Genomic DNA, 27,644 nt, shown 5'->3' with positions numbered 1-27,644 from the left:
TTTAGGAAATTTAACGTTTATGCTGATGTCTCTGCGGTGTTTTAAACGTAACTTATATCTCACTGAACATCTGTGGAGCATTATGAAGCAGCAACCTACAACAATGCAGACCTCGAACTGTTGAGCAAGAGAAGTCGTATATCAAGCTAGAATGGGAAAGAATTTCACTCACATAACTCAAACAATTTGTGTCGTCAGTTCCTAAACACTTACTGAGTGCTGTTTAAGAAAAGGTGAACTTTTCTTGAATTTTCTTGAACATTCTCTGAATGTGTTGCAGACACCAACTTCAGAATGAGTCCATGTTTATTTATTTGTTTAAACATTAAAAAAAAGTCTTTTTATTGTCATCAATATTGTTCAAAAAGATTTTGCATATTATTGCATTCTTTTTCTACTTATATTTTACACAGTAACTCAACTTTTTTGGAACAGGGGTTGAACATATCAACAGGGCAAACTCCATCTGCTGCAGAAAATCATGTGCTGTGATCCAGATTGTTTGTCCTAAACATCAAGAATGAACTTATATCTCAGCAGTGTGACTGTTGGTGTTTCTGTGAGGAGGCAGAAAGCAGACAAAATCGGGAATTGCTTTCAAAATATTTATTCAGACAGGTTGAAGGAGAGACACAGTGCTGTAGCTTTATGGTACAAGAACATATTTTTTCGATCTAAATTTGTGTGTTTTTGTGTGTGTGTGTGGGCTTGTGGGCTGATAAAAGGCTGACTGCACTCTCTAAATATTTTAAAATATACATTTAAAATATACAAAAGATGATACATGCTATTTTGCTACAGGCGGAAACTGGTTAAATGCTGTTAAAACTGATACAACAAGTAAAACTTAAGGTACACCTGCTTGCTGTCACATTTTGCAGCCGTTTGCAAACAATAAGAACAAGAAGCACTTTGTGGGCTTCCAGAGACCATGAACTAATTGATTACTTGTTAAAAAAAATAAATAAATAAATTTTAAAAATGGTTAAAATCAAAATATTAGAAATGGTGGTATTTTTCCTTAAGCCCATTTTTGACTAAAGATTAAGGACAAGACAAACTGAAACTTGCAACTGTTTGCAATGCGCTGGTCTGCAATGTTGTGAAAACCTTTGCATCAATTCAATGAGCCAGTGCGTTGCCGTCCTTGTCACAACAACTCTATGGAGTCTGCCTCTTCTGTTTCTTATTTTGAAGCTGAATATATTTTGTGGCTTCTTAAAATATGGAATTAAAATTGATATTGATGATACTGAAGCACTTGCTGCAATTGCATTTCTAGCAGGGTTGAAACAGAAAACACATAATAAAAAAACAGAGCTTCATATGGACCTTATTCATAATGAAACGCCACAATAATTTAAATAATCAGTGCAGATTAACAAATCATTGAGTGTGTTTGACAAGAGCATCAGCAGAGATTCACCGTCTGACACCGTCACACCGTGAGGACAGAGACCAACACGTGTTAACAGCTGCAGGGATGTAAATGAGACGGGCTCGGTGAGGATGAAGGGCTGCTGTCGGAGAATGCAACAGTAGGCCAACTCTTCGTCTGTTGAAAGTTTGTTATTGACTTGGCCAGTTGACTTGCCAACAAGCTGATTGGCTATTGAGACAGGTGACTGATGACATGACAAACTAAGACGCAGGTGCCGGCTTGAATCGAGCTCAGACCAGCTAGTTGACACCTCTGCAACTTATTCTGCAACTCTAAAACAGTTTTACCTTGTAATGAGTCTTTTGTCTGAACTGGACTTCAGTGACCCAACTGGGCACTTTGAGCATTAACAGTCCAGAAACCTGCTGTTAAAAGATGTTCAAATGATGTCCTGTGATGTTAACGTCATAATGATCAAGAGTCAGCTGGAGGATCAGAGGATGATACATTTGTCATTGTATTTCTGTTTTAGTTCATTTATTTCTTCTTCGTGCTTTTTCTTCAGGTTCTCTGTTTCTTCTTTTAGTGTTTTTTCTTTGTGACTTGAGAGGTTTTGTAACAGATCGTACTCTTTGCTGTGGCTCTCCTCTGTCTCCTGCATTTGTCTCTGATGCTTTTTCTGTAATTCCTGTATTTCCTCCATGTGCTTCTCTACCAGCGCTGTAAAGTCCTTGGTGTATTTCTGTCTAAACTCATTGAATTCTTCAGCTTGTTTTCTGGCCTCCTCTTCATATTTCTTCTTCATTTCCTTCATTTGTTTCTTATAATTTTCCTCTAATTCTTTTCTCTCCTTCTCCTCTTGTTCTCGTCTGTTTCGATCTTCTTCCTTTCTTTTATTTTCATGTTTTTCTCTCTCCTGCTCATACTCTTGTTGGAGCTTTGTGAGTTTTGTGTGCTCATCCTGACGTTTCTGTTCATTTTCTTGATTTCGTTTGTCCCACCATTGTTTTCTTTCCCTCTCCCAGTCCTCTTGTTTCTTCTTCATCTCTTCTCTGCTTTGCTCCAACTCCCTGTCAATGGTTTGCTTTTCTTCTGATTCTGACTTAATTTTTTTCTCCAGAGCTGCAAGTTTATCTTTCCATTCTTGTTTTTTAGCTTCTTCCTGCCCTTCTCTCCTCCTTTCCTCTTTTTCTCTAATTTCCTTTTCTCTCTCCCTCTGTTCACGCTCCTTTTTTATGTTTTCCTCCATTTCTGTAAGTTGTTTTGTTCTTAGTTTTCTCTCCTGTTCAATTTCTGCTTTCTGTTGTTCCATTCGTTGCTTCACTGCTTCCATTTCCTCCTCGTGTTTTCTCTGAAGTTCCTCTTTCTGTCTCTGCATCTCTTCTTCTTTCTCCTTCAGGATCCTCTCCACCTCCCTCTGAATGGCTTCCTCGGCCTCTTGGAACATCTCTGAGGTGTAGCAGCTGCCGTCATTTTCCTTCATCATTTTGTTGGACCTCATCATCAACTCTCTGACTTGTGTGCGATCTGTCTGATTTTTATTATTGAAGACCCGGTATCTTCCTCCACAGTCATTAATCAGTTTCTTCAAAATGTCATCACAGTCCTCTATGTAACTCTCAATTGACTGATTGAGATCGTCTCCTCTGGTGAAGATGATAATGATATAATCTTCAGACCTCTTTCCAAAACATTTCTTGATCAGCTCCACGGAGTCTTTTTCCTCTTGTGTAAAGCGACCGATCTGCAGCACCAGTAAGATCACATGAGGTCCAGGAGACAACATGCTGATGCATTTTAGAAGTTCCTGTTGAACTTCATCATTGGACAGAGTTGTGTCGAACAAGCCGGGAGTGTCGACCACAACAACAGACTGTCCATCAAACTGTCCTGTTGCTTTCTCACAAAACTTAGTGACCGACTTTGACGAGCCTTTAGATTTAAAATGTTCTTTGCCCAAAATGGTGTTTCCAGTTGCACTTTTCCCATTGCCAGTCTTCCCAATCAACACCATCCTGAGACACTCTCTGCTCTGAATGTTGTCATCGATTCCTATTTCACTTTTATGCTTTAGATCCTCCAGTTCAGCTTTGAGTCTTGCAGTAGTATTTTTCCACTCTACAATCTTCTCCACCTGAGCACTGGTAAACATCTTCATCGTGAAGAATCCCGATCCACCGAATTTCATCTTTTCCACAGCATCCAGCAGCTCTGGGATCTGCTGCTGGTCCCTGACATTAAGAACAACGTATCTTCCTCCACAGCTCTCACAGAGCTCCTGGATGTCTCTGCTTTTCTTTAGAAAGTTAACAACATCAGGAGCTGTAGGATCTGACTCCACAGTGAACAGAATCAAGGTGAAGTCATTGACTCGAGAGCTGAATGTGTCCTGGATGGTCTTTAACTCTCCCTTGTCTTCAACGGTGAGGGGACCCACAGGTAGGACCAGGATGAAGGCGTGGACGCCCTCAGGATCACAGAGGGACACACACCTGAATGATTCCTCCATCACTGCCTCCTGAGGTTTTCCATACAAGGCAGGCAGCTCCACCAGGGACACTGGACGTCCACACACCTCTCCCTGATGTTTAACACTCTCTGGATGAAGCTCTGTCTGACCTAAAATGGCCTTGGCTGCTGAAGTCTTCCCTGCTCCTGTCCTCCCACACAGAACCAGGTTTAAAGCTGGTGTGATGTTTTTATTTGCTGTTTCTTCAATCCTCTCCATCAGTGATGTGTGGTTGTTTTCAGACATGCTGTAGTGTCGTCCTCCACAGTCTTTAAGGAGTTCATTAACGGTGACACTCATTTCACTCCCATCATGTGTCATGACGACCATCGAGTGATTCAAAGCATCTCGACCAAACAGACTCAGGATGACCTTCAGTGTTTCTCTGTCCTCTTCAGTGAACTCAAAAGGTTTCACTAACAGCAGCAGGACATTTGGTCCAGGAGGACAAAGAGTCTCACAGCTCTTCACCTCTCGTTTCACGGCCTCCTCAGACAGACTGAACATGTTTGGAGTTTTCACTACTGTTACAGGTTTTCCTCTCCACTCTCCACAGTTGACTACCCTTTGTTTGGTAAAGTGGAGTCTTTGGTAATGAAATCTTTGGTCCCCGATGATCAAGTTACTGAGTTTTGTCTGTTTGTCCTCACTTTTTCCCAGCAGCACAATCCTGTATCCAGGTGCTGTAATGCCACAGAGAAAACAATGACATAAACTCTTTATGAAGCTGAAATCACCACACTTTGCCTACAATAGGGAATCTCTTCAGCTGTCTCCTGGCTCGGCCAGAGTTGTAGTTCAATGCATAGTGTCACATTCTGTTAAAATGTGATGGGTTGTCATCGTATTTACTATTAACCTGGGTTTAGGTGTGCATTGAAAATACTCCATCTCCTGGAAATTCTGTTTCCAAAAATCTCTTCTTGACTTTATCTGATAAGACAGCTTCAGATTGATGGAGGCGAGAGAAAGGGGATTACATGTAGCAAAGGGCTACGGGTTGGGAGTCGAACCTGTGGCCGCTGCAGCCAAGGACGTAGCTTTAATAAACTACCAGGTGAGCTACTGGACATTTTAGAGCTTTTATTATCACCATCCCAACGCACACCTTTGTAGTAATGATGGTGTTTAATCAGCATCTTGATGTGCCACACCTGTCAGTTTGAAGGACCAGTTCTTTCTAAAGTTGTTTTTAACAAATTTGTGATGAAAATGTGAGAGAAACATTTACTGAGTGCATAAAAAGTTTCAGGTTTTTATCTTGAACCTGTGACAAATGGGAGCAAAAACATTTGTGTTGTGTTTACATTTTTTGAGAGAGTATTACACTCTTTGGCGTTTCAGTGATGAAAAATAGTGCTTGATATAATCCTGGAGAAAAGCTGTCACAAAGAAATATTTTCAAAAACATGATTTGCACTGTGATAAATGTACTTACTGTGAGTCACAGGGTTTCTGTCTTGGGGTAGAGGACGGATTCTTTGACTCACGTGCAGCCCTGTAAAAGATATCGTTCATTAGCAACTTAATTTCATACTTTTATGAAGCAGTATTCGAGCAAACAAAGTTTGCCTCGTCAGAAATGTTTCTGCACCTACCAGCAGCTTTAACAGCATCTGTGATAGGAGTCTGTGTTTCTTGTTTTGGACCTCGATGACCAGCTGGTAAAGCAGCTACTGCGTCCTCAAACACATCACAGCTCACATGCTCTCCTTTGTTCTCTTTTGCAGTTTGACCCAAACGTGTTAACAGCTTTGAACGTTCGAGGTTCTTCTGCTTCAGGTATCTGTACCTGCATTTTCTGATCATGTCTTTTAATGGAGGATGTTCCTTGTATTTTCTCTGTGACCCCGAATCCTTTGTGGGTGCTGACATCAGTACCAGGGAATGATCAAATGACCAATCACTGAACCTTTCAAGGACTCTGCAGAGCTTCACTTTTTGTTCCTCAGTGAAGTCTTCAGGCTGCAGAACCAGCAGGAACACATGAGGTCCAGGATCAGAGTATCTCACACAGGTGTCTACATGTTCTGTGAGTGTGTTTTCAGAGATGTTGGGATGCAGCAGATCTGGAGTGTTGACGACGACTATCTTTTCCCCCCTTAATTGTCCCCTGACTCTCCAACAGCAGTTTGGTTCTCCATCAGGGTTAAATGCTGGTTCTCCCAGTATGAAGTTCCCCACAGAGACCCTCTGAGACCAGCTGTTACCCAACAGAACAACCCTCAGCTCAGACACTGTTGAAAACAAAAGTTTAGTAAGAGAGATTGGTTCATAGCAGAATTGAATTTGTTAATATTTGGTTTAATAGCTGTTTAAGATTCTGCCTATAAAACGCTGTAAGCTCAGATATTGTCACATAGCAGGGAAACACAGTTCAGTTTGACTTACTGTGAGGTGGCTGCCACTCATTGCTGTGTCTGCGCTTCAGGGGGGGCAGATCACCTGTTATTAACAGAACACAGCATTTGTTTACTTAATCACGTGTAATCTACATTATACCTTTGTGACACATTAACAGTCGTCATTACAATGTCACATGGAGTCTTCTAAAACTTTGGATCAGATCTGAAACAGACCCAACATAAAAAAGGAGAAAACTGAAAATAACCCCAGAACAGTGTAAGACATGTTCCGAATGGACCCGAGGATAACCCGATCCAAAATTATGTAGATCTTAACAGCCCCTTTCAGGATTGATTTTAAGATTTTATTGTCATTAAAATAGTAAATGATCTGGCCCCTCAGTATCCTGTAGAGCTCATCATCACTGAGGTCATCACATGAGCCGCTTCTCCTTGTTCCAAAAGCTCATCTAACAACAAAAGGTGACCGAGTTTTTGTGGAGGCAGCTCCTAAACTGTGGAACAACTTACCACATCATATTAGACCAGCTCAGACTGCAGAATTTTAGGTCTTTGCTCAAGACCCACTTCTTCTCGTGGGCCTTTGACTTACATTGAGCTGTTGTTTCCGTATGTTTGTTTTTACGTGTCCATTTTATACTGAACTCTATGTATTTGTTTCGTCCAGGACTTTTGTAGAGCACTTTGGTCAACCATGGTTGTTTATAAATGTGCTATATAAATAGATTTGACCTTTGACCTCTGAAAAAAAAAATGCAAAGGCATGGGAAGTAGGATTTTTGTGATTATTTTTTGTTTTCATATAGCATTTAGTGTTGAAACTGAAAATCATTAATGTAAATTATCGGCATCGGCGCTCCGCTGCACTATGTTTTGCATCGAGGATTATTGCTGTTGCACAGCTCATTTTCAAAAGACCTGTCTTACTTTCTCTTTTATATATCTTTAATATCTTTTGATATTTGATAGAGCTAAGGCGTTTCCTGTCCAATCACTTATTTAATGATGGACAGCTGTAGCTTGTTAATTCGAGACTCAAAGACCAGATTTAAGGTTGGAGCACAAGTTTCTTGTGTTTAGTTGAATTTAGGACAAAGGACAGTAATATGTGGACAGAGAGAGAAGACAGTCTTTTATTCAGACTAATAAAGTCAGAGTGGACTCACCTGACTCTGCAGTCGCCATGATGGCACTGCTGAAAACACCAGACGCTGATTCAGCTGAAGACTGCTGCATTAAGAACCAAGAGGAAGAATAATTAACATATAAATTACATTAGTCAGCAAAATATTTTTACACAACAAACTTCAGTGCATTTCAGTGCTGATGTCATCTCTACAGATTCTCATATTACTGAAAACTGCAGCCCCAACAAGACCCTCAAATTTGGTTTTGTAAATATTAGATCACAAACATTTTTGGCAAAGAAAGCCGATTCAGTTTCTAAAACTGAGTGTAATCATAGTAACAACCTATGTAAAAAATGTCTCGCTAAACTAAAATAATACCAAAAGTTTATTTTTTGTGATATTGTTTCAACAAATATCGGTTTAGGCAGAGTGAAATTTTATCTTGCTACATATTTACAATATTAAAACATGAGCGGTCAGCACTTTGGTCTTCCTTGTCACATGATATCTGGAATAGAGCTTGACAACGTGACGCCATCACACAGTGCATTATGGGTGTTGTGAGTTGGAACCGCCATATTGTGTGGGCATCCAACAAACAATTAGCTAACAGGTAACAGGTCATAAATAACAGGTCATAGCTAACAGGTAATAGGTAACATAATAGGTAACAGGTAATAGCTAACAGGTAATAGCTAACACTATAAAGCCCTCTGAGGCAAACCGTGTTTGTGAAAATTGGCTTTATAAATAGACAATAGCTAACAAATAATAGGTAAACAAATCAAGACTTCTCAGTTGAGAGAGAAACACTAAAAATCATGTTTTCCTGCAGACTGTCGGATGGGTGTTCGCTTTCAACCTCACGACACAAAACCCCACATAGATCTGTTATTATGTTATTATTCTATTATCAGCTCTGTTGACCCATCAAAATACTCATACAGCCCACTACCAACTTCATCACTTATCTTTCTTTATCTAGTTTTGGTCGAGTTTACTCACCTGCTGCAATTCTTGCTGCGACACATTCGCTGATGAAAGTGAAAGTCAAAAACTGTCAAACTACAACGTTAAAAAAAAGAAAAAAAAAAGTCTCCCAGCAGCCAGAAATGTCGTTTATGTTAGAGCTCCACCTGCTGGACAACGTTGAGATGTAATTTTAACTCTGTTTAGCTCTGAATTGTTTTCACTCGCACTGATCATCTTATTTCTCCCTTTTTTCCCAGTGTTTCATTGGAGCCAACATTTTCCTGATCCATCTTCATCATGGTGTTTGAAATACTTCCAAACTGGACCAGAGGATCCACCTTCCAGACCTCAGATCCAGGTAGGGCTGAACTATTCTGGCAGAAGCTGCTTATTTATTTCATAGTTCATCATTCATCTATCGGCTGCTGTCTTTATTTATGTATTCATTTATTAAGCGTGTTCATGGTGCCGTTATGCGCTGCGTGCTCGCGGGTGCTGATGCTGGATCAGGACTGAGACTAACGGTTCGCTGATGTTAGTGATGTTATCTCCTTCAGGTCTTCACGCATTTATCGTCCTGCAGACTGTAGAGTTTTTCAGGTGCTTCAACACAGACAAAACTTTTATGCACTCTTTCTTTTCTACGGTTTGGTCTCTACTGAATCCAAAATACTTCCAGACAACGGATGACGGTGGTTCGTTGTGCCGTCTGCAGTCCCAGCAGCAGCACCGTTTTTCTCGGGTTGCGGCCGCAGGGTGCATGTTAGTTTGGCTGTTAGTTTAGGGAGCGTTTGATTTGATGTGCAGCACTTTTTTCCATAAGCAGAACATTTTAAATGTCCATATCATAGTCGATCATGTTCATATTATCATGGGAGGCCAAAACTGTGACGGTGATTAACACTGGAGTCACTGTGCAGCCCTGATGTCAAGTAAGACACAAAATTTGTCATTTTGACTATTTTCCACCTGATGAGGTCATTTTGACCATATTTGGCATATGGAGGAAATACATGCTATTTCCACGAGGTGACCTGTCACAGTCAATGTAGCTGCTGATCACTGACATATCCCAGACTGTCAGCAGCTACACTCACACACTGACATATCCCAGACTGTCAGCAGCTACACTCACACACTGATGTATCCCAGACTGTCAGCAGCTACACTCACACACGGACATATCCCAGACTGTCAGCAGCTACACTCACACACTGACATATCCCAGACTGTCAGCAGCTACACTCACACACGGACATATCCCAGACTGTCAGCAGCTACACTCACACACTGACATATCCCAGACTGTCAGCAGCTACACTCACACACTGACATATCCCAGACTGTCAGCAGCTACACTCACACACTGACATATCCCAGACTGTCGGCAGCTACACTCACACACTGACATATCCCAGACTGTCAGCACCTAAAATTTTTTTAAAAATCTACTCTGCATGTAGTAAATTGAAAAATCGATTTTCATTTTTAATTAAATTATTTTTTGGTGTTTTTTTCCATGTAAAAACGTAGCAGCATCGTGAAAAAAATCTGACATTCAAAGGACTAAAAAAAAAGAGAATGAATGTTTGATATTTATGATTAGGACTGATGTTTCATACGTATATTATTTTTTAAGATTTGACTTTGAAAAGCACATTTTGTGCAAAGAGCCATGCGAGTGTGTGTGATATTAAAATGGGGCCTAAGGACTTAAATTATGACTGCTTCTGAACTTATCTTCTTATTCTTATTTTTGACTGAAACTCTGAGGACAGAAGTCTTTCATTATGAGTCTCACATGTGGACAGCGAGAGAGGACAGTCTGACAGGACTCACCTGATGCTGCGGTCGCCATGACGCGCTCTGCTGAAAACATCAGAGATCACCTGGAGGGAAAATTTCAAATATTAAAATGTCTCTGACGCTCTTTACACGCTCAGAAAGACATCATGAACTGAAATGAATTCATGTCTTTGGACAGACAGTGAGGACCTACGAGTGTCAGAGCTGCTCAGTGTGTCCTCTGAGGACTCCTGCAGATGTCAAACAGCTCTGCGTGTCCATCCGTCCTGCAAAACACGTCAACAAACCGTCACTCAAAGTCTGTTTTCATCCTGAGTGTCAGAGGCTGTGAAACGTCCACACTCGTCTCTGAAATTAACACTTTATTTTAACGTCGTGTGTGTCCATCGCTCGTGTGTCCTCTGTCTTATGACCTTAATCATTTACATATAGATTTTTTATTATTTAAAGGGTTTTTTTAAAAAAACTTTTACTTATTTATTTATTTATTTATGTATTTATCCGTTTATTTCTTTTTTAAACTTTGAACTGTCATTTATTTACTTATGTATTTTATTGTTTTTTTTTTTTGTTGTTTTTTTACTCTGAACCGTGTACTTCCTGCTTGGCCTTAGTGTGTTTTTTCACTCCTCAGGAGGGCGCCAGCGTGCCAATATACATATTGATCTATTGATTGATTGATTTATTCCTGTGCTGTTCATTTGTAAATGCTTGTACGGTCTGTAAACTGTTAAAACCGATTTGCCTTAATATAAATATAAATAAATATATATATATATATATATATATATATATATATATATATATATATCTTTGCCTTTATTTATATGCATTGTATGCATGTTATTGATTTGTCTGTATTTAACTTAAAAATGCTGATAAAAAAAGAAATTCACATGAATTTATTTATTTATTTAAAGAAAAATATATAAATCTATATATAAATGTTATATTTATTTGAAAAAAAAAATATTATTCAGCCCACATGTTGGGAGAACAGGCAGTGAAAGCTGAAACATTTGACACTTTGAGCGTCTTCATGTGAGGCCGCTCTCAGGTCGTACTTTGACACGGTGACTAACTGACGGCCGCTCCTTCAAAAACACGGACGGTTTCCTCGTGTCCTGACTCACTAAAACCAGGAGGACTGAACATAGTCCAGCACCTCCACCAGGAAAAAAACCTGCAGATTTAACTTTAACAACAGTGAAACATGCAGCAGCAGCAGGACAGGTTCAGTCAGGACGCTGCGAGAGATTCTTCTTTTTCCACAGAAAATGTTCAAAAATGAAGAAATCCAAACGTTTGTCCAAATGTCTGAATGTAACTTCAGGTGTCTGAATGTAACTTCAGGTGTCTGAATGTAACTTCAGGTGTCTGAATGTAACTTCAGGTGTCTGAATGTAACTTCAGGTGTCTGAATGTAACTTCAGATGTTTGAATGTAACTTCAGATGTTTGAATGTAACTTCAGATGTTTGAATGTAACTTCAGATGTTTGAATGTAACTTCAGATGTCTGAATGTAACTTCAGATGTTTGAATGTAACTTCAGATGTTTGAATGTAACTTCAGGTGTCTGAATGTAACTTCAGGTGTCTGAATGTAACTTCCTGTCGGAGTTTGAAAATATTCCATAAAACAACAACCACAACAACAATAATATTAAATAAGTCAACTTGTGTTTCTCAAAATTCATCTTTTTAAACGTATTTTTTTAACAACAAATACGTTTTCAAAAAAATGTCATAAATTACTTCTAACTTAAAGATAAGAAATGATGTATTATTGTTGTTGATGATGTTGATGTTAACCTCTTTAATGGAGAAATTTCATATTCATAAAGTCAAATCCTCTGACTCATTGTAAACAATAAGAAATGCATTTTTAACTAACGCTCACCCAGAATTATGTTATTATTATTATTATTATTATTATTATTATTATTATTATTATTATTAACACTCCAAATATTGATTATTATTAGCATTATTTGGAGTGGCAGAAATCTGTCATCCATTCATTTATTCCTTTTTATTTCACTTATTGCCATTGCCTCGTGTCATCTTTGTATTTTGAGTTTTTGAATCGGTATCATTGACTGTTTGTACTTTATATTCTAAATAAAGTTTAAAAAAAAAAAAAAAGGAACCGGTCAGAATAAAAAAAGTCCTCTAAAAATGGCGGAATTCCCTCTGATATTCATCCATCAGAAAAAAAAACAATAAACGGCTAAATTTAGGTTGAACAGAAACTATTTGAGGTGTTTTTTGGTTGAATCTGTCTGAATCATTTTCCTCTGAATCCTAAAATCACCTCAAACACAAACTCAGTTTTCTTGCAGGACGTTTGGCGGCTTTTTTTGGAGCCAAAGTTACTTTTGAATCCATAAAATCATCGATTCTCCTCACAGACTCCAGATCACCTGCAGATCTCCCTCTGTCAGCACTTTTAATCGATCATTTCTTTGATTTGTTTTTATCGGTTTACTCACCGGCTGAGGTCTGAGCGGCGCCATCACGCGACACTAAAGAGAAAGTAAAAAATGCCGGAAATGCGCGCGACACCTGCGCGTTCATGTACGTCGCAGAGGACGTCGTTAAAAACGTTTGAAACAGTCAGAGAAGAAGAACGTGATGTGTACAAGATCAAGATGTGTGCAAATACCAATAAAAACGGCTGAGCGACAATCAACAACACTGAGTAAAGACGCACGCCGCGCGTAAATACGCACAAACCAACACAATAGCATGACCAGCGGCGCCGCATAAAGGCGCAGAAAAAGGCACAAATACACAACAGTTGAACAGTGACAAGTGACACTGCCTAACGTAGCACAATTAAACAGCAGCATTGCCCAAACCACTGTGCAAAAGCACATAAATACGCACCAGAAAACACATTAGCTTTGTTCAGGCGTTACAGCAGCCAAACCAGCTGCCCACAGACAAACAAATACACACAATAGAGAGAAACAACACCAAGCTACAGCAGTGACCAGCACACATATTAACAGTGCAGCCACCCTGCCAGTCCCTGCTGCTCCGCTCATTGTCAGTGCAAACACATCATTTCTTTAAACCATATCTTCTTTTTTTATTTAAAACAAAACGCTGCCATTGTAAGGCTTTTGTTTTATCTGAAATAGCTGCCAAGCCAAGCAAAAAAAAACAAATCTAAACTTTTATTTGTGAAAACAAAACATTTTGAAATTATTCCTATTTTCATTTTAAAACAACCTGATTTGTCTGATGTGTAGTTTGACATGTTTTGCTTAATATTTCCTGTGAATTTAGGATTTAGGCTAAAATAAGTAAACTGAGCCAAAAAAAAAAACAAAAAAAAAAACTGAAAGCCGAAAAGTGTCTCTTTGGCGTCCTGTAGTGTGGATCCCACAGACAGCTCATAAAGATGGACGACACACCCATTTATCCCTGCTGTGCTTTTGTAAATGAACTTTATTGAATTTAAGGTAAATCACATATGGTCACATATTTTAAATGAAACCAACTGAACCAGAGCAGTGACTAAAAAAATCAAAACACAGCCAAAAGCAACCTGACAACCAAAGAGTAAATCATAAGACACAAAAATAATAGTGGAAAAAACACATATAGATGAAAAACATTTTTCATTTTGCAGTATTCAAATCTTCTTTGTTTAGGAAAATAATTAATCACGGGAAGGTCTTGAAAAAAAACAAACCTGAGAAATACGAAATATTATTTGAAATATTTTGCAGAGTTGTGAGTCCTCTTAATCTGTTTTTCTGTTCCATTATTTTTTGTGTCGTAGCTACACTGTGTTTCCTAAGATCAAGAGTTAAAACGATATCATTTACAACCACAGTTGCTGCTGTAATGGTGCTGTGGTCTGCTCTTAACTCTGATTAACAGGCACTTAAAATAGCATTTGCAGATAAGAACGTACACAGTTGTTTATTTACAAAAGATTCCCACACCACTGGTGGACACAGGAGTTTAAAAACTGGCCTGTAGCTATAATATATGTACAGATAATACATATGCATAGATAATATGTGGAGAAAAATGACTGTTTAAAACGATATTTGTGCTCAAATTCGTTTCTGAACTTATTTGATCTCAGATCTGCGTTTGTCCAATTTCAGAGATCTCTAAATAATTTTTACATCGATCTCTCACTTACATCCAACTTACTTTGGTCCAAATATACTACGGACAAACATGCGCTCCATTGTTCTCTTTCACAATTTGACCCAGCCGTGTTAACAGCTCTGGAAATTCGAGGTCCTTTCTCCACAGAAACCTGTATCTGCATTTCCTGATCATTTCTTTTATGGGGGGGTGCTGCCTGTATCTTTCCATGAAACCTGGACTCTCCTCTCTGGGTGTTGATATGAGGACCAGTGAATGATCAAATGATCGATCACTGAAGAGTTTCAGGACTCTGCAGAGTCTCATCTCATCGAGATGAGTGAAGTCTTCGGGCTGCAGAACCAGCAGGAACACATGAGGTCCAGGATAAGAGCAGAATTTTACATCCAGTCTGAGGATTCTGTTCAGAACCAGCAGATCTGGAGTGTTGATGAGAACTATGCGTTTCTCATTAAACTGTCCGATTTTCGTCACACAGCCGAATGGTTCTTCCTCAGGGTTAAACTGAGCCCAATGATGTGTTTCTCTCAGGATGAAGTTCCCCACCGAGCTCCTCTCAGACCAGCTGCTCCCCAGCAGAACGACCCTCAGCTCAGACACTGGAGAGGAAAACACTGAGAGTAAACTGAATCCTTTCTCACTACAATCAAATTAAAAAACAATCAGTGAGAAAGCCACAGCTGGACTTTTTATGATGGACCATCATCTATTATCAACTTAGAAATTCACTAGTCAACTTACAAATATGTAAATGGAACAAAATGTGGGTTTGTGCCAATCAACTTCAAAAGCTGAAAATCTAGATGTTAATGTGCATAAAAATGTTTCTGATCCAGGTCAGTTTAACTTACAATCTGGTGGCAGGAATTCAAAGCTGTGGCAGCGTGTCATACTCTTCTTTTCTGGCTCTGAAAAGACAGAAAATGTGCCATCAGCTGTCACATACATTCACACAAACTGGCACTTTAGTTATCAAACCTCTGGTCAGACGCAGTGATGTCGGTCTAATCCACAGGACCTAAAGGACCTCCACACCACGTCAGACCAGAGGACCGTCTTTGCAGGAAGAAATCAGTCTGTGGGCTCACTCTCTGTGCTTTCTTAATGTTTGTTCAGACACAAATCTATGTCCATTTATTTCTCCTCCCAAAACACAATTACAATCCTAACAAAAGACAGAGAGAGTGAGACACAGAGACAGAGAGAGAGACAGAGACAGAGAGACAGAGACAGAGACAGAGAGAGTGAGACACAGAGACAGAGAGAGAGACAGAGACAGAGAGACAGAGACAGAGACACACAGACAGAGAGAGACAGAGAGACAGAGACACACAGACAGAGACAGAGACAGAGAGAGAGACAGAGACAGAGACAGAGACAGAGAGACAGAGACAGAGACACACAGACAGAGACAGAGAGAGACAGAGACAGAGACAGAGAGACAGAGACACACAGACAGAGACAGAGAGAGACAGAGACAGAGACAGAGAGACAGAGACAGAGACACACAGACAGAGACAGAGAGAGACAGAGACAGAGAGACAGAGACACACAGACAGAGACAGAGAGAGACAGAGACAGAGACAGAGACAGAGAGACAGAGACACACAGACAGAGACAGAGAGAGACAGAGAGAGTGAGACACACAGACAGAGACAGAGAGAGACAGACAGACAGAGACAGAGAGAGACAGAGAAAAAGCGAGACAGAGACAGAGAGAGAGAGACAGAGAGAGAGACAGACAGTGAGACAGAGAGAGATTTTTGATCTTTATTTCAAGGTGCCTCCTGCTCACATACTTGTCTTCTCATGAAAAGTTACAAACCAGAAACAGATTAAAGACCACAACAGTGAAGTCCAGCAAAGACACGATAAGCCGAAACAGATCAGAAACACATCAGAAAGACATCAAAAGTGGACCACCAATGAGTTCTCCTGAACCAAACAGAGCACCTCCCGCACCCCCCAATATCAACAAAAGTCTCAGTCCTGTTAAGCTGTAAAAACCCAAATCCACCCTGAGCCGAGCTGCCAGAGTCCCCTTTAGCACCTGAACCACGTCCTGTGACCCCTCACCTGTCACACGGCTCCTCCTTGAGCTCCAGATGGCCAGTGTGGGGTCAGTGTGTGTAAACCCTGAATCCAGTCCTGTACCTGTATAGACCCTGTCCTGTACCTGCCTGGACACCCTGAGGAGTCTGGAGCACTCAATCAACAGATGTTGAAGTGTTTCTGTATGTGAGCAGAATGGACAGCGGTCCCCTGGACCAGGATCCAGGTGCACCAGGTACCTGTTCCTAGCTATGGCCCCATGTACAATCCTCCACTGGAGGTCACCCGTCAGTTTATCAACGGGGGCTTTGTACAGGGACCGCCAACAGCCCAGAGGAGACGATCCAACGCCAAACTCTGTCCACCTCAACCCTTCACCCCTGCCAGCGAGCCTAAGTTTGAAACCTTCACACTGACATGATAGACGGCTTTTCTCCCCGCAGACTCAAAGTCTCCCAGCTCAGGGGTCCAAAGATACAGCAGGGTGTCTCCCTCATCCTGCCACTCCCCAACAGCAGGACAGACCGCCAGGGAAGGGAAGACGTACTCATATTCATCATCCCACTGGTCAGATAGAGTTCGGTCTGCAGGAAACTGAGGGCAGCTGGCAGGGAAGCACAGACCTCCTCCACCAGCCTGAGCAGCAGTCTGTCAGAACAGATACTGAGCAGCTCTGTTGGACGAGGGATGGACGTCTTCATCAGGTGACCCAGTTTGACATTGCCAGCCTCTCTCAGCCTGGATCTCAAGCTGACGGACAGCAGGACCGGAGAGGAGATGAAGCTGGTCCTGAAGAGGGCTTCCTCAAAGAGCCAAATCCTTGGTGTCTCCACAGCCTTCCGATGGAGCGTGAAAACCTGCCATGCCTTGAAAATGGACTCGTAAAAGGGCCTTAGACCACTAACGTCCAAGGACTGGGGCTGAAGCAGGAAGAGGTGTTTTTCCAGTCCTAAGCATCCAGTCCTCCTCAAGAGCAAACAGGAAGTGTCCATCCATGGCAGGCCAAAGCTGTACAGCAGTTTCTGTGCTGTTTACAGCCTGAAGGCTGTGATGCGAGATGCAATGTCCACCAGGCCCTGTCCTCCCTCCTGTACCGGCCGGTACAGTACTGCTGACCTCATCCAGTGCTGCCCTGACCAGAAGAAGTCCACAGCCGCCCTTTGAAACTCTTCAACCAGGCCCCTTGGTGGAGGCAGGACTATCGGTCTGTGCCAAAGGGTCGAGGCAACCCAGTTATTAGCGATCAGGACCCTGCCCCTGTAGGAAAGCTGCAGCAGCAGCCATTTCGACTTAGACAGTCTGACACACACCTCCTCCTGGACACCCTCCCAGTTCTTTCTCTGAAACTTTTCTGTTCCCAGAAAAAACCCTGAGACCTTCATGTCCTGTCGCCCCCAGCTGAGGTCTCCCAGTACCTTTGCAATTTGCCTATCTGCCTACCGCCCAACCAGCAAACCCTCACTTTTCGCCCAGTTCACTTTAGCTGAAGATGTCCTCCCAAACACCACTAAACTGTCAGCCAGGAGCTCCACATCCCTCTGATCTCTGACATTGATGTCATCTGCTTCGGCCAATGTCACCAATGAGGGACGCTGCAGCAAACCTGGTACAGTGAGACCTGACAACCGAACTCTTAACCTGCACAAAAAAGGTTCAGTAGTTAAGGGGTTCAAGAGACCAGAGATGGGACCCTGTACTGAACAGCCCAGAGACACAGACAGAGAGATGAGCAGAGATTGGAAAAGGCTTTTTTAGTGGGACTTAATTTCTCCAATTGTTTTAGTGCTTGTTCCCTCTCCTTTCTTTGACTTCCTTGCTGTTTTTTTTCTCAATTCAAATCAATTTGCTTTATTGGCATGGATGTTTGTAAAACAATATTGCCAAAACCTCAGATACAATTAAATGATGAGATAAATAAATACAAGAAAAAAAATCTGTTTGTTGTTTTTTTTCTCTCTTTTTGGTTCTTCCTATTTTTTGACTCACTTTTCTTATCTTGATAGAAGAAGCTGTGATGTAGCCGAAGTTGTCCATGAGAACGTAACAATAAACGGTACATTTTCATCTGCTCAGACGCTGCAAAGAGAGACAGTAAAGAATTAGAAAACATCAGGTGTACGTGTAGACTTCTGAATCTCTGTTAAACACAATAAAAGTGGACTGACAGGGATGAAGAAGTCACAACTTTTTTTTACATGAACTGAAATTCATCTGTCACCATTACCAACCTGAAACGTGCAAATATTCAAATGAAATAAAAAGTGTTTGCCCAACAACTACAGAACACTGTAAATATGTTTACTTAGACGAAAACATTTGGGACTCAGTTTGGTCTAACTTACAAAGAACTTGTTCAGAGAGGATCAGTGAATGACGCATTACGGCCCTCTCAAACTCCGACGCTGCAAAGAAAAGCAAAGAAAATGAAGAATTAGAAAACACATCACCTGTAAGTGCAGACTACTTCATTTACACCATATAGACAAAAGTATTGCGCCACCTACAGGAGCTTTTCTAAATCCACAGGCATTAATATACAGCTGGTCCCTCCTTTGCAGCTTTAACAGCTTCCGCTCTTCTGGTTCAGACTTTCTACAACATTTTGGGAAGTTTGGGGAAATTTTGGCCCATTCATCCAGATTTGATACACCTATGGTGATGGGACTGAATTAAACACCTGAATTCAGTGATTAAGAAGTGTGGCCTAATACTTGTGTCCATATAGTGTGTGTTAAACACAACAAAGAGTAGACTTCTGAATCTCTGTTAAACGCAATAAAAGTGGACTGACAGGGATGAAGAAGTCACAACTTTTTTTTATGTGAACTGAAATTCATCTGTCACCATTACCAACCTGAAACGTGCAAATATTCAAATGAAATAAAAAGTGTTTGCCCAACAACTACAGAACACTGTAAATATGTTTACTTAGACGAAAACATTTGGGACTCAGTTTGGTCTAACTTACGGAAAGGCTGCAGGGGTCCATCATCGCCACTGCCGCTGCTGCTGCCGCCGCCACCTCTGCCGCCGCCGCCGCCACCTCTGCCGCCGCCACCTCTGCCGCCGCCACCTCTGCTGCTGCTGCCACTGCCACTATCTTAAGGGCAAAGTTGTGAATTGTTTAGGATTTGTTCAGCAGAAATTTTGTAGTCCATAAAAACAGGGAAGCAACACAAGTGCATTTTGTGATGCTGTGTTCACACTACGAGCGACAATGCAACAGCGTTACCAACATCATCACCACCGAGCTGCGCCTGAAGTGTCGCTCAAGCTTAGTAACGTAGTTATGAGGTCACGTTCTTGTGTGTGTCTGCTACCTTCTGAAAAGCACCTCGACTGTTTGTCTTTAAAACAGTGGGTAATTTCCTGTGACTGTAAAACCCCTGCAAAACAACTCTCTTCACTATCTAGATTTAAACCATCCAGCTTTATAACATTTGGATAGTCTGAAAGAGTTGCAAGATTACGTTCTTTAGCTAGTGAAGAGCTAAACTGAAGGTCAGTTGCACTCAGGCACACTTGGTCGTGCTCGACCACCGTAAGTCTCAAGTTTGCATGCTTTGGGGGCCCATAGATCCAAGTATTTTATACCTGGATAGAGCTTTATTTGCTTCATGTGCCATTGAGCAGCTTCTGTAAGAATGAATGAGGCCAGGCCTCCATGCCTGTATCCAGACTTTCTTTAATACATCTATGGTTAGATGCAGTAAATCCTAGTGTCAGCACGCTTGACGCAAACATCCATCCACTGATTTTCTAAATCACTCATCCTGTTCAAGCTCATGTGGGCTGGAGCATATTCTACAAAGACAATGATATGCTTACTGTATCTGCTCAGATAAACAGCACACAAAGTACTTTTTGAAAAATATATCATGAATGCTTGTTAAGGACGCAATGGGATACTAGGTCAGAAAAAGCCACATGTTGAGTGTCTAAAAGACTGACTACTTTGTGTCCAAAACATCTTTGCAATTTACTATAAATAATATCACAGAGTACCAGCTTGCCCTTCCTCAAGAATTCATCTCCGCTTAGAGAGAGAGTTTTTTTAGGAATAAATCATGCCAACTTTTCAAGGGCTGAAGACATGTCCAAGGGACCACATGCATAAAACTCTGTAGATTCACAACTTCAATTGTGCAGAAATATTTATAGGCATTATTGTCAGCTGGGTGCAGAGGCACATGCCTTATTTCCATATTTCCAGTTTACCATAAATGGATGTAGAAATGCCTGGAAGCATCAGTTTGCATATCAGTACTTGCAAATGGAAATACAAAAAAGGTGTGCAATTTTACCAACTGTGTTGCATCAGGGAGGTTTTCCAAATGCCAGAGCAGCTGTTTGTAGCATCTGTATCACTAATTCATCACGGTTTGAAAACTATTGTGGTGGCAAAATCTCTATCATCAGTATTATCAAATGTCAAAAGTATGATCAATGATTCACAGCACTCATGTTGAAATTTACTCTAAAAAGTGTTTCACAAACAACAAAATGGATCACACATTTTTAAATCGCTCCCACCAGTATGTGACTGTATGTAAATGAAAACAAGGAGGGATGATCTCTAGCTCACCTCATTTGGTTTGTTCCCCATACAGATCGAGTCCTTTGCAGCAGCCCAGATTTGATTCTGACTTATGACCCTTTGCAGCATGTCAAGCCATTGAAAATAATGTCTCTCAGTGGTGTTATTGTCACGTTTGGTCTAAAAGACCCATTCAAGTGGCAATCTGGAAGATTTCAGTCCAAGCTGATTTGGTGACACCAATAGTTACTTACAATAACTGTCTTTTTTGCATCACTCTGTAAGCAAACATGATGCTGCTCGTGACCGTGCAGACAGCAGGGCACAGAGAGAGCTGCAGGTGTGAACAGCTCACTGTGGCTGCTGCTGACTGCTCCGTTTCTCCCTGTAATATTTCAAACTGATCCACTATCAAAAAATAATGAATTGCTGTCTTGTTTTGTAGACACATTTTTGATTGCAAAAAAAGCCACATCTATTGTGGCCCTTCATAATAAAAGTGACCTTGTTTTACCGTTAAAATGCTGATATTGTGAAGCTGCAGCAGTAAGAAATGTGTGGTTTGTATCAGCAGTAACTTAATACAGCATTTTTTCTGTCACTGTTGACTTAGCACCTAGTTAAAAAAAACGGCAAATATACAATACTTTGATCAGTGCTCTATCACTTTTGTGTTTACTCATTCACTGATGGGTAACTACATCATGGACAATTATTTAAATGAAAATATTTGAGATTATTAGTTTAACTCTGACAAGCTACAAAACAATATCGAGATAAGTTATTTACATACCTAAAAAACGCATGTATCGCTATTAAACAATCACATTTGGTCTTGGTGAAGATTGTCAGTCATCCACGTCAAAGTAATTTTAAGTGCTATACCACTGCCAACTGGACTTGCTTGAGTTTTCAAGAAACTAAATTTCATGAGTGAATATTATGTAGACATTAACAGTAAACTTTGTGTTATCCAGTCTTACCAGGCTGATTAGATGATGAAATTCCCATAATGTCACTCTGGAAACGTCAGGGACTCACTGGAGACCAGCTGCTGGTTTAAAACCTCAAGAGAGAACAGTATAAAAATTGAAATATTTTTGTTTAAATCTTGTTAAATGTTGTACCTTGTCTGATAGTGCCTCCTGTTACATCTTCAAAATTAACACATGCACGCACATACACACTCACGCACACCTCAACCGACGAAATCTTGGAAACTCTCACACATCTGCCAAGTGTCTCATGCATTTGGGCTCTCTCTCACGCTTTCAGGACACTGAGGAAAATCTAACAGCAAAACAGTTTTAAACTATCATGTAATAAAGTGAATGATTCCAGAATACAGCTGAGTGTTTGACAGCCACAGCATTTCATCATGGCGAATCAAACAGCAGCTCAGTGAGACAGACAGACAGAGCGCAGCTTCTCCTCACAGCACCAAAGTGTCTGAAACAGACACATCTGCAGAGGTGAAAGTGACTTCTTTAGACTCTACAGACGACTTTGTGTTAGTTTCAGCTTTAATCAGACTTTGAATTATTTAGAAAAAGCGGGAGTGCTCAGCTCTTGTTATTATTACCAGGGGCAGATGTGGTGATTTCGGTGCCACGGTACATTGAATTAATTTCAGCCTTTCTCTAACTGGGAATATTGGCAGGCTGTTGGCAGCTATAGGAGAAGTAGGCCGACTCAAAACTTCTTTCCCCCAAATAAAACAATGGTTAAGCACTCAACAGAAGTTTAAATCAGAGTCCTGCAACCAGGAAAAGAAATGAAGAAGTTATTTATTTTCTACATTTTTAGGGAACTTCTGTAAATTTGGGGAAGTTTGTTGAGGAAAAATAATCAGTAACTTCAATTTTTCAGTGTACTGTGATGACATTTACTACAACCACTAGAGGTCTCCCCTCAGTCATACTACAGCTCTCACTTTGGAAAAAAAGCGCTTTTGTATAATTTTTTGGGGAGAAAATATTCAATAACTTCCATGTTATTCAGTGCACTCTAGTGATTATAGTGAATTTCATGACAGTACACTGAATAACATGGAAGTTATTGTGTGTCATACACCATCAATGTCTTAAATTTCTCTTATAGTTTTCTCTTAATTTCATGTAAGAGAAAATATAGGAGAAGTCAACTCCTGAACCACTACACTCAGTGCTGTCAGTCACCCAAATTTGCTCTTACCCAGGTGTGCTCAGTGATACTACCCACTTGATCTTAAGTCACCTGTTAGCACAGGTAATGCCCCTAAACACTATATGAGGGCAGATTTTGTGCCGTTTGCAAAGATTGACAATGAACAAGACTGGAGACACGACACAAACAAGGCTGAGAGGAGAACTTCTTCAGGAGTGAAACTAACGTTCTGTGAAAGAAACTGAAAGTAAAAGTAATTTCAGACACATTTAAGTATTAAAAGCAACAGTAAACATGCAAAATAAATTTTAAATAAATGTAATAAATCAAAATGATGGAAACTGTTAAAAGAAAAAGCAGAAAAACCTCACACATACAGTATGTGTGAGATCTGGAACGACAAAATGTTTTTTTCTTTTTCCATGAAGAATGACTTACATGAAAGAAATAGTTGCCAGTTAATTCTCTAATTAATCAATTTATTGTTTCAGCTGCACTTTTTTGGTTTGCGTTGAAGAAAATTGTTAATTTGTAAAGTAGTTGCCTAATCATAGTAATGGAGTAAAATACTACAATATTTATTTAATATGTACAATATTTTCCTCTGAGGTGTATTGGGGTAGAGGTGGAAAGTGACATGAGATTAAGATAAACTAGCAATGCAAAAGTAATCACAGATTTATACTTAAGTACAGTATTTGAGTAAATGTACTTAATTACAGTTCAGCGCTGGTCAGCAGAGGGACACAGTAACTGAAATTACAGTCACTGGGATCGATGCAACAAGTATTGTAGTATCCCTTTACCCTAAAATTTAATAATGCAGTCATTAGAGTTACTGCCAAACCTCATCTAAATTTGACTAAATTATATTAATGCGTTTTCAAAATATTCCTCAAAGATAAAACTTAGTTTTCCTTGTGTTAGACAACATATTTGTGGACTGTGAAAACAAGATGTTTTTCTCTTATCTTGGTACGAGTGCTCTGGACCACTTGTAAAACTATCTCTTACCTAAGAGAAAACAAAAATGAGAAAACATTAGTGAATCCCAAAAATTAATGTATATTAACAAAATGAAAACAAATCCTGGGTATGAGCAAAAATGAGAGAAATTTTGTTTGCATATAGTTTCTTGCATGAGGCCCATTAAGTAGGCTGTTATTCCCAATAAAATTCCCCAAAGTTACACATAGCGACATTTTCCTAAATAGGTGTTGTAGTATGACTGAGGGGAGACCTCCAGTGGTTGTAGATAAGTTCATGACAGGAGACTGAGTACCATGGAAGATATTGAGTATCATTAAAAAAAACACCCAAATAACACAAAGACACATTTTTCCAAACTAAGTGCTGTAGCATGACCACATGGCTCCATTTTTTGTGAAGTTAGAGTCATGACAATACACTGCTCAACAGTGATGTTATATTATCTAATTGCCAGTAAAAAAAATTCCTTGTAAACACACAAAGGCACATTTTAATATCTAAGCACTGTAGTGTATCACCGGCACACCATTGATGTGTGAGGTAAATTTTGTGCTAATACACCATATAAAAATTGAGTGATTGAATATTTTTGTTCAACGGTGTTGCACTTGGTAGACGGTCCCTAAACACCAGTCTGACAGCCTAATGCCTATAGAAACCAGTGCAAATTGTCCGGTTTGGAGGACAGCAGCTATTTTGGATGAAATAGCTGGATGATGAGGGTATGGCTCGTTTTTAGTCCCACTGCAATTAAAACGAAGTATCGTTTGTCTTTTGACAACATTTCCTTCATGAGTTACTGATTCCCGAAGATCGAAATATATTTCCAACTACCCTACTGCTATAACCTATGACAAAGACATTTCCTGGTAAAATATCTGGACTGTTACTTAAATATTGCTTTCAGGTACTTCATTTGGCCACCCACTGAGTGTGACTGAACTCACCTGTGACTTCACCTGCTACTTAAATCAGCATAACGTCCCTCTGCTGGACACACAAGATAATTTCAGAATCTGAAGAGAGAGTATCACATGTTCAGTTGTCTTGTTAAATTGTCTCATATCATCTGCTGCATTCTCATGTTACACACGTTTATTTATTTCTTTAAAGCCACCAACCCCACACTGAGACTCTCACATGACACATCTCCACATTAGACTGTGAATACATGAAGACTACCTCTTTTCATATGTGAAATGGCGTATCCACAGCTAACTTTGGCCTAATCATTAACCAACATTTGTCAAAGTCGTCTCAGAGAATCTCATTTCACACACGTTTCAGATGTTACGCTGAAAACATATTGAGACCTTTTGGTTCACACTCAATCACAGACAATCATACATTTTACATTACATTTGTTCCTGTTTCGTGTCAAAAAGTGATCGTGGTCACCGGATGTGCGTTAGGCACTCTTGCCTCTGTTTACATACTTGCGATCACTTTTTGGCACAATTGTAGTACAGAGTTCATGCAGTAAAACTTCCCTGTTCTCTTATCAACAATGCTGAAATATCCTAAACAATGTTTATTTACTTTAAATCTTAGTCGTTTTTTCTATACCTAGTTTGAGTCGAGTTCACTCACCTCCTGAAATAGCTCCTGTGCCACGAGCACCGCTGAAAGTGAAAGTAAGACTGTCGTGGGTGGGGGAGGGGAAAAGCGGGACTGCCAGAATCGTTTGCGGACACCAAAAACAAAAACAAAATCTTATGACGTTGTATAAACCTGTATGAGTCCTAAGAGTCATCTATCACTTTTAGGTATGCAACAACTAGCCTAATACATCTAATACAAATCTAAATATCAGTAATGCCTGTACAAATATAGCAGTGGCATTTATAACTTGTAGTCTTTGTAACAACAAAATGCTCATCATAAGGATATTTCATCCGACTGAGTTGATTTAATTCAAAATATGCTGAATACAAATGATTAACAACCCTTCTTTCGTAAAATGTTCTGGTATATTTTAGAAATCATGCAAATGTGTTCATATTTCAAAATGATTAAAAGAAGAACAATAATAGCAATATATTGTTAAGAGTCAAATGAATAGTGCAGATATTCAATTCAATAGTTAATGTTAGAGCGCCACCTGCTGGACAAAACAGTGAAAACACAACAGATTAGATCTCTGACATGAAACCATCCATCAACTGTTCAAAGATTTTAAGGTTTATTTGCACAAAATAAAACAACAGAAGTACAATAAGACAAGATTACAGGAGATTTAGAAACCTTTCTAAAGAATCTCACCTGAATAAGAATATTCAAATTCAAATAAAACAGGAACGCAATAATAAAATAAATCAATAAAAGCAGGCAAACAGACAAACACAAAGTATGATGTAAATTAAAAAAAAACAAAAAACTATTACAAAATAAGATAATGAGGTGTGAATGTGTTAGTGCAGTCGTTCTCAGCTGCTCCACATTTCTCCTCAGTCATTAGTTTGAGCTCTACAATTCAGCGATATTACCATATATTCAAGTTATTTCATAAACATATAACAAATCCTCATAAAATCGAACACCATGATGTTTCTTCTTCTTCCAGAAGTTTCTGTATCAAGTCACTTATTTGTTTTTCATGCATTCGCTGCAGAATTTTCTTTTCTTCGTCGTTTTTCACATTCTTCATTTCCCTTTCATGTTTTTTCAGTAAGACATCGATTGTTTTCGCATTGTCTGCCTTTTTGGTCACACATTTCACTAATTCAGAAATCTCACTTTGGTGGTCTGTCTTTTATTTGGTCCTCTCTGCAGTGTGAAAGAGCCTTTAAGAGGTCGTACTCCTCGTCTTTGTCCTTCAGCTGTTTCTCGTGCTCTTGCTTCTGAGCAGCAAACTGCCTGTCGTATCTTTCTTTGAATTCATTGAACGCTTCAGCTCTCTTTCTGGGTTCCTCTTCATACGTCCTCATCAGATTCTCCATTTTTGTCTTATATTTCTCCTCCAACTCTTTTCTCTCTTTTTCCTCTTGTTCTCTTCTGATTCGGTCCTCTTTGATTCTCTTATTTTTATCTCTCTTTCTTTCTTGTTCGTACTCTGCTTGGAGTTTTCTAAGTCTTGTTTGTTCCTCTTGTCGTCTTTGTTCATCTTCTTGATATCTTTTCTCCCACCATTCTTGTTGTTTTCTCTCCAGTTCTCTCGTTCTTTTCTCATCTCTTCTCTGCTCATTTCTGTGATTTGTTTTTATCGGTTTACTCACCTGCTGAGGTCTGAGCGGCGCCATCAGCGGGACAAAAGAGAGAGGAAAAAATGCCGGAAATGCGCGTGACACCTGCGCGCTCAGATAGGCTCAGAGGATCAGGAACCCTCCCAAACCTGGATCACATCAGTTTTTGTTTTTTTGGGGTTTTTTTTTTGGTGCTGCGCTCAGACACGTTTTGACAAGTTGTTTAACTCTTTCAAACCGGTGAACACTGATTTGATTTCCGCAGAGACACGAAGAAGGAAGTGAGCAGGAAATATCGCGCTCACTGCACAATATTAATAAAGAAAAAAAACAGTGAAAAGAAGATCACATTCATAATTATTATAAATATATATTTAAAATCCTATAATAGAAAAATACCAATTTTTGTGGTCAAATTTCAGTACTTCTTCAGTCATTTT

The 27,644-nt window shown here is 39.8% G+C and overlaps 2 protein-coding genes and 2 long non-coding RNA genes across 5 annotated transcripts; all 4 read right to left on the bottom strand.

Moving 5' to 3' along the window:
* Positions 1-591: 591 nt before the first annotated feature.
* On the bottom strand, positions 592-8,426 carry LOC121943944. Of its 2 annotated transcripts, none has more exons than XM_042487556.1 (6): positions 8,392-8,426; positions 7,423-7,486; positions 6,282-6,335; positions 5,489-6,127; positions 5,329-5,388; positions 592-4,573 (listed from the first exon to the last, which is right to left on the bottom strand). In XM_042487556.1, the coding sequence occupies exons 2-6, from the start codon at positions 7,439-7,441 to the stop codon at positions 1,875-1,877; spliced, it is 3,471 nt and encodes a 1,156-aa protein (XP_042343490.1). In that variant the 5' UTR covers positions 7,442-7,486; positions 8,392-8,426; the 3' UTR covers positions 592-1,874. The 2 variants fall into 2 exon arrangements, with proteins under 2 accessions (XP_042343490.1, XP_042343491.1); XM_042487557.1 differs by having other exon boundaries at positions 7,423-7,483; positions 8,392-8,416.
* A 1,677-nt stretch (positions 8,427-10,103) lies between these two features.
* LOC121944023 lies at positions 10,104-12,701 on the bottom strand. The gene is made up of 3 exons (XR_006105892.1): positions 12,657-12,701; positions 10,358-10,430; positions 10,104-10,247 (listed from the first exon to the last, which is right to left on the bottom strand). It is a non-coding gene; the product is annotated as an uncharacterized LOC121944023 (long non-coding RNA).
* Positions 12,702-13,589: 888 nt separating this feature from the next.
* On the bottom strand, positions 13,590-19,373 carry LOC121944567 (GTPase IMAP family member 2-like). The gene is made up of 5 exons (XM_042488400.1): positions 19,319-19,373; positions 18,693-18,752; positions 18,337-18,426; positions 15,150-15,206; positions 13,590-14,897 (listed from the first exon to the last, which is right to left on the bottom strand). Exons 2-5 carry the CDS (start codon positions 18,727-18,729, stop codon positions 14,356-14,358), a joined length of 726 nt encoding a protein of 241 aa, XP_042344334.1. The 5' UTR covers positions 18,730-18,752; positions 19,319-19,373; the 3' UTR covers positions 13,590-14,355.
* Positions 19,374-19,414: 41 nt separating this feature from the next.
* LOC121944780 lies at positions 19,415-25,680 on the bottom strand. Its single transcript, XR_006105923.1, has 4 exons — positions 25,613-25,680; positions 24,970-25,038; positions 21,871-21,953; positions 19,415-19,450 (listed from the first exon to the last, which is right to left on the bottom strand). It is a non-coding gene; the product is annotated as an uncharacterized LOC121944780 (long non-coding RNA).
* Between the last annotated feature and the right edge of the window lie 1,964 nt (positions 25,681-27,644).

The sequence above is a fragment of the Plectropomus leopardus genome, chromosome 6 (genome assembly GCF_008729295.1).
Source record: "Plectropomus leopardus isolate mb chromosome 6, YSFRI_Pleo_2.0, whole genome shotgun sequence".
Classification (NCBI taxonomy): domain Eukaryota; kingdom Metazoa; phylum Chordata; class Actinopteri; order Perciformes; family Serranidae; genus Plectropomus; species Plectropomus leopardus.
The sequence above is the reverse complement of the archived record's forward strand: the minus strand, read 5'-3'. Positions and strand labels throughout refer to the sequence as shown.

Bases quoted from the DNA above. Each gene is read 5' to 3' on its own strand.
- LOC121943944 (XM_042487556.1), bottom strand. The intron at 6,128-6,281 runs GTAAGTCAAACT...TGTTTTCAACAG, and splicing joins TGAGTGGCAGCCACCTCACA to TGTCTGAGCTGAGGGTTGTT. The intron at 5,389-5,488 runs GTAGGTGCAGAA...TATCTTTTACAG, and splicing joins AGATGCTGTTAAAGCTGCTG to GGCTGCACGTGAGTCAAAGA.
- LOC121944567 (XM_042488400.1), bottom strand. From the start codon at position 18,729: ATGCGTCATTCACTGATCCTCTCTGAACAAGTTCTTT. The intron at 15,207-18,336 runs GTGAGTCAAAAA...CTGTCTTTTCAG, and splicing joins CTTCTATCAAGATAAGAAAA to AGCCAGAAAAGAAGAGTATG. The intron at 14,898-15,149 runs GTAAGTTAAACT...TTTCCTCTCCAG, and splicing joins TGAATTCCTGCCACCAGATT to TGTCTGAGCTGAGGGTCGTT.